This window comes from Medicago sativa, chromosome 7 (assembly GCF_051527215.1).
Source record: "Medicago sativa cultivar Bolivia chromosome 7, Bolivia_mono, whole genome shotgun sequence".
NCBI classification, from domain to species: Eukaryota; Viridiplantae; Streptophyta; class Magnoliopsida; order Fabales; family Fabaceae; genus Medicago; species Medicago sativa.
In genome coordinates, this window is record NC_140755.1 from 26,935,435 (window position 1) to 26,942,345 (window position 6,911).

A 6,911-nucleotide genomic window follows, 5' to 3' on the forward strand; every position below is an offset into this window, starting at 1 on the left:
AAAGTTTCGATCTTCAAGGGTCCCAAAGGCAATCACCCATGAGAATAGGTGTGGTTGTTGGAGGGACACACTCACTGACTTCGAGAGAAGCTTTGATACGCCAAAGAGAAACTTGTCTTTAGAAATTAAGAATAACATAGAATTATAAGTTTAAGGCTTGATTGTGAAGGATTCGTTGTTATGACGAACTAATGATCCCAAGGCTCTTTGTTATTATTGTTATTTACCTTCAGCAAATTAAACCTCCTTTTTATAATTTTTCTCCTCCTCTAATCATTCTTTTAAAGTTAATTAGATTGAACAACTCCCTAGCGGAACGATGCTCTATTTTACTACTATTACTTCGATAGACCGTGCACTTGCGGTTTGGCCTATCAAGTTTTTGGCGCCGTTGCCGGGGAGTTAACTAATTTAATTAACTTTTCTTTAGTGATTAGATTTCTCCCTTTCTTTTCTTTTTAACTTTTTTATTTTTTCTTCACCATTAACTTCTTGGAAAGCACAAAAATAGTACCGACATGGCTGAAAAACGTGCTCTTAAAGAATACGTGACTCCTTCAAAGGAAGAGCCATATGCTATTATCGTGTATCCAACAGTTGAAGGTGAAAACTTTGAAATTAAGCCTGCCCAACTTAAGATGATGCAGCAATACTCTTTTTCGGGATTCCCCGATGAGGATCCCAATCTCCATATCTCAACTTTTTGGCGGCTCACTGTAACATATAAGGCAAACCAAGAAACCTTAAGACTGCACCTCTTCCATTTTTCTCTAAAAAACAAGGCTCTTAACTGGTTCCACTCTCTGAGAGTTGGCTCCATCACCTCATGGGACCAAATGAAGCAAGAATTTCTCATCCGTTTCTTTCCCCCATCAAAAATCGGCCAACTAAGGGCAAGGCTTTTCCAATTCACTCAAAAAGAGGGGGAATCTCTTCATGATTCATGGGAGCGTTTCAAGGAAATGCTCAAACTTTGCCCCCTCCATGGCTTAGAGGAATGGTTAATTATCCACACTTTTTACAATGGTCTTTCATATGCTACTAAAATCTATGTTGATGCAGCTGCAGGTGGAGCTCTAATGAACAAGAACTTCGAAACAGCTTATGCCTTGATTGAAGACATGGCTCAAAATCTCTTTCTATGGACCAACTAAGAGGTCGTTACAAAGTCTTCATCCTCCAAAAGGAGGGCAGGTATGTATGAAGTCTCTAATTATGATCACCTTGCTTCTAAGATTGATGCACTAACACACAAATTTGAAAAACTAAATGTTAGTGCTAGCACTTCTACTCTTACACCTCCCTCTTGTAAAACATGTGGTGAATGCAAACTAGGTAGTGTTGAACAAATAAACTTTATTCAAAGCAACCAAGGGATTAGTTTTAACCAAAATAAAAGCCCCTTGGTTCAAGAAACTACACCACCTAGTGATGCAAATGTTCAAAAGGTCATTCAAAAGTCTAATCTTGAACTTTTAATGGAAAATTTTCTTTTTAATCAATCCGAAAAGCTCAAGGAGCTTACGGATCAAACTAGACTTTTGAATGACTCTCTTGCCACACTTACATCAAAAGTAGACTCTATTTCCTCTCACAACAAAATCTTAGAGACTCAACTCTCCTAAGTTGTGCAAGAAATTTGCCAACCTAAAATGAACGCCGTTACACTTAGGAGTGGTAAGCAACTAGAGGACCCCTTAAGAGTCAAGCCTAATGAGGTTGAGAAAGAGACTAGCGAACCACAAGGTGAGAAAACTAGGGAAGAAGACAAAAATCCACAAGGTGAGGAAGTTTCACCACCCCCTTTCAAACCAAAAATTCCTTTCCCTCAGAGATTTGCCAAGTCTAAGCTTGATGAGCAATTTAAAAAGTTCATTGAAATGATGAATAAAATCTACATTGATGTTCCCTTCACCTATGTCCTAACTCAAATGCCTACCTATGCTAAATTTTTAAAAGAAATTCTTTCAAAAAAGAGGAAAAATGAGGAGAGTGAAATGGTGAACCTTACGGAAGAGTGTAGTGCCATCATCCAAAATAAATTTCCACCAAAGCTTAAAGATCCAGGAAGTTTCTCCATACCTTGTGTCATAGGCCCTGAAATAGTAAAAAAAGGCAATGTATGACTTAGGAGCTAGTGTCAGTCTAATGCCTTTATCTCTTTACGAAAGGTTGGGATTGGGGAAACTTAAGGCAACAAGAATGACCCTACAATTAGCAGACCATTCCATTAAGTATCCAGCTGAAATCATAGAGGATGTCCCTGTCAAAGTAGGAGAAATATACATCCCTGCAGATTTTGTTGTGATGGAAATAGAGGAGGACAGCCAAGTACCAATACTTTTGGGAAGACCCTTCCTTGCTACCGCAGGAGCCATAATTGATGTTAAGCATGGTAAGTTGGCATTTAATGTTGGTAAGGAAACTGTTGAATTTGAACTTGCTAAACTAATGAGGAATCCTTCCATCAAAGACTCTTGTTGCATGTTAGATATAATTGACCATTGTGTGAAAGAATGCTCATTAGCATCAACTACACATGATGGTTTGGAAGTATGTTTAGTAAATGATGCAGGTACAAAGTTGGATGGAGATGCCAAAGAGTATGAGAAGTTGTTGAATGAAAATCCTCCTATGGAGGATATGGGCGTGGAGGAACTAATGGGAGAAGAACCAACCCCTCTACCAAAAGAGGCACCATAGCTTAAACCACTCCCACCGAGCTTAAAGTATGAATTCTTGGGCCCTAATTCAACTTACCCTGTTATTGTGAATGCAAATCTAAATGAGGTTGAAACTGAAAAATTGCTTTATGTCCTCAAGAAGTATCCTAAAGCTATAGGTTATACCATCGATGACATTAAAGGAATAAACCCCTCATTATGTACACATAGGATATTACTTGAGGAGGACTATAAGCCCTCCATTGAACACCAAAGAAGGTTGAACCCTAACATGAAAGAAGTTGTGAAAAAAGAGGTCTTAAAACTCCGAGATGCGGGTGTTATTTACCCAATTTCTGATTCCAAATGGGTTAGCCCGGTTCAAGTAGTACCTAAAAAGGGTGGTCTCACAGTTATTAAGAATGATAAAAATGAATTCATTGCAACTAGAACCGTCACCGGTTGGAGAATGTGTATTGACTATAGGAAGCTTAACAAAGCAACCCGTAAAGATCACTTCCCACTCCCTTTTATAGACCAAATGTTAGAAAGGTTAGCTAAGCATTCACACTTTTGTTACTTAGATGGCTATTCTGGATTCTTCCAAATACCTATTCACCCTAATGACCAAGAAAAAACTACTTTCACATTCCCCTTTGGCACTTTTGCCTATAGGAGAATGCCTTTTGGTCTTTGCAATGCTCCCGCTACTTTTCAAAGATGCATGATGTCTATTTTTTCTGATTTTCTTGAAAATATAATGGAAGTCTTCATGGATGATTTTTCTGTGCATGGATCTAGTTTTGATAATTGTTTGACTAACCTGGAAAAAGTTTTGGAAAGATGTGAGCAGGTGAACTTAGTGTTGAATTGGGAGAAGTGTCACTTCATGGTAAGAGAAGGAATTGTCCTAGGACACTTAGTTTCTGAACGGGGTATAGAGGTAGACAAAGCAAAAATTGAAATTATTGAAAAAATGTCTCCTCCTACCTCGGTAAAGGAAGTAAGAAGTTTCCTAGGGCATGCAGGATTTTACCGCCGTTTCATCAAAGATTTTTCTTCAATAACTAAGCCACTAACAAGCTTGCTCCTTAAGGATGCAGATTTTGTGTTTGATGATGCATGCCTAAAGGCATTTTGCAGGTTGAAAGAAGCCTTGGTCACGAAGAACTTGGCTAAAATAAAAGTTTTATTGAAAAAGAACTTGGCTACAAAAGAGATGAGTAGGATAATTTAGTTTTATTGCATTTTATTTTATATTAGAATATTTTACTTCAAATTATGTTTTATTTTATTTTAGGAATAAATATATGGTGGAAAGTGTCTTGGAGCAAAAGAAAGAGGACTGGAGCAAATACAGCGCAAGAATACGAAGATACGGGACAAAAATATGTTCCCACCAAGTCAGAAGCTTGGCACGGCCAGTGCCAACATGTGGCACGGCCGTGCCACCTCCAGGAGTCTCTTTTGCTGCTTTTTCTTCGGGCCCAAGTTACCCTGTTGCAGCTTTACTGTTTTACCCTTTTAGTTGCTTAGTTTCTAAGTCGATTGTAAAGCTATAAATAGAGTAGCTCTCCACCATAAACAATCATCTTTTACTTTGTTATTTCAATTGCTATTTCAATAAAGTCTTTATTTCATTTTACTTTCTTCTTTTGCAATTTACTTTTATCGCATTCTCTCTTCTTCCCCCATGTCTACTATGAACATGAGTGAGTAAACTTCTTTGTCTTGGGATCGTTGGATAAGTCTAATGACGTAATCCGGATCAAGCCAAGTCTTAAACCCTAATTAATTGTTACCCTAATTCCTAATCTAAATTCACCGTTTTAACATGAATTAATTATTATCAAACTATGGAAGCGAACGCGGAGGGTTTGATAATGGTTAATTCATCATCACAGATATCAATTCATAAAGCGAACGCGGATCTTTGATATCCGAACAAGTGAATTTAGACAAGGTTTGCGAAACATGAGAATAGTCTAGCAAACCTTGGGACACATAAAGTTTCGATCTTCAAGGGTCCCAAAGGCAATCACCCATGAGAATAGGTGTGGTTGATGGAGGGATACACTCACTGACTTCGAGAGGAGCTGTGATATGCTAAAGAGAAACTTGTCCTTAGTAATTAGGATTAACGTTTAATTATAAGTTTAAGGCTTGCTTGTGAAAAGATTCGTTATTACGATGAACCAATGATCCCAAGGCTTTTTAATATTATTGTTATTTACCTTCAAAAACTGCACTCTCCCACTCCTTATTTCTTTCTCTTCTAATCAATTTCTAAAAGCTAATTGGATTGACCAACTCCCTAGCGGAACGATAACTCTACTTACTACTATTACTTCGATAGGCCGTGCACTTGCGGTTTGGCCCTATCAAGTTTTTGGCGTCGTTGCCGGGGAGTTAACTAATTTAATTAGCTTTTCCTTAGTGATTAGAATTCTCTCTTCTTTCTCTTTTCTTTTTATTTTTAACTTTTTATTTTTCTGTCATTGTTAACTTCTTGGGTTCTCAATTTTTTATGCGAAAAACCAGAAATCGAGTTGTAATAATCAACGAGATCGAAAGGTATTTGCATAGACGAAAGAGAGACGCACGAAATAACACCGCCATGGCCAATCGCACTCTCAAAGAGTATGCAACGCCGTCTACGGCTGAGCCACAAGCTGTTATTGTGTACCCAACGGTTGAGGATGACAATTTTGAAATTAAGCCTGCCCTACTTAACTTGGTGTAGCAAAACCAATTCTCGGGATCCCCCACTGAGGATCCCAATCTTCACATCTCTGTTTTCCTACGAATTAGTGGAACCATGAAGGAGAACCAAGAAGCCGTAAGACTTCATCTCTTTCCCTTTTCCTTAAGGGATAGAGCTAGCGCTTGGTTCCATTCCCTCGAATTCGGTTCCATTACTTCATGGGATCAGATGAGGCAAGCATTCCTTGCCCGTTTCTTTCCACCATCTAAAACCGCTAAACTTAGAGACCAAATCACGCGGTTCAACCAAAAAGATGGGGAATCTCTCTATGAGGCGTGGGAGCGTTTCAAAGAAATGCTAAGACTTTGTCCCCACCATGGCCTAGAGAAGTGGCTTATAGTCCACACTTTTTATAATGGCTTGTCTTAGACCACTAAGATGTCTGTTGATGCAGCTGCAGGTGGAGCACTTATGAACAAGAATTACACGGAGGCGTATGCCTTGATCGAAGACATGGCTCAAAATCACTACAAGTGGACCGACGAGAGAGCCATCACTAGTTCTTCACCGTCCAAAAGGGAGGCAGGTATACACGAAGTCTCTAACTATGACCACCTTGCTTCTAAAATTGATACACTAACTGAAAAACTCGAAAAACTCAACGTTAGTGCTATCAATTCTGCTTCTACTCCTTCTTGTGAAATATGTGGTATAACTGGTCATGCTGGTGTTGATTGCCAACTAGGTAGTGCTATTAACGGTGTTGAGCAAATGAATTATGCTCAATACAACCAAGGGATGAGACAAAATCAAAATTTTTATGAAAACCAAAATCCCTATGGACAAGTAGCACCACCCGGTTATGCAAACAACCAAAGATTCACTCAGAAATCCAATTTGGAAATTTTGTTAGAAAATTCTATTGCCAACCAAAACAAACAACTTCAAGAACTTAAAAACCAAACTGGATTTCTGAATGATTCTCTTTCCAAGCTCAATACCAAGGTTGATTCTATTGCTACTCACTCTAAAATGCTTGAAACGCAAATCGCCCAAATAGCCCAACAAGTGGCCACCTCTTCCCAAACACCGGGAGTCTTTCCTGGTCAAACCGAAGCCAATCCCAAAGCCCAAGTTAATGTCATATCTTTTGGGGGTAGTAAGTTAGGCGAAACTTTTGCTAAGGTTAAAAACATTGGGAAAGAAAGTGTCAAGCCTTTAGGTGATAAAATTGTGATAGAAGAAGCAAAACCGCTTGAAGAAAACAAAACTCCATCCCCCTTAAATCTTGATAAGCTTAAACTAGAGGGTAAGTTTGAAAAATTTGTTAACATACTTAGGAAGATTTGCATTAAACTTCCCTTTGCTGAAGCTTTGTCTAGGATGCCTCTATATGCCAAGTTTTTAAAGGAAATTTTTTCAAGGAAAAGGGCTATAGAGCATAATGAGACAATAGCCTTGGCTAAGGAAACTAGTGCAATCATCCAAGAAGCACCCCCTAAGCTTAGAGATCCAGGTAGCTTTGCCATACCGTGTCAAATTGG

At 38.6% G+C, this 6,911-nt stretch overlaps 1 protein-coding gene and 2 non-coding genes across 3 annotated transcripts; 1 reads left to right on the forward strand and 2 right to left on the reverse strand.

Annotated features, from left to right (window-relative positions):
* Positions 1-884: 884 nt before the first annotated feature.
* Positions 885-991, reverse strand: LOC146905263 (small nucleolar RNA R71). Its single transcript, XR_015020904.1, has one exon. It is a non-coding gene; the product is annotated as a small nucleolar RNA R71 (small nucleolar RNA).
* A 661-nt stretch (positions 992-1,652) lies between these two features.
* LOC146905264 (uncharacterized) lies at positions 1,653-2,126 on the forward strand. The gene has a single exon (XM_085728499.1). The coding sequence runs from the start codon at positions 1,653-1,655 to the stop codon at positions 2,124-2,126; it is 474 nt and encodes a 157-aa protein (XP_085584625.1).
* Positions 2,127-5,643: 3,517 nt separating this feature from the next.
* LOC146905265 (small nucleolar RNA R71) lies at positions 5,644-5,750 on the reverse strand. The gene has a single exon (XR_015020801.1). It is a non-coding gene; the product is annotated as a small nucleolar RNA R71 (small nucleolar RNA).
* Positions 5,751-6,911: the final 1,161 nt, after the last annotated feature.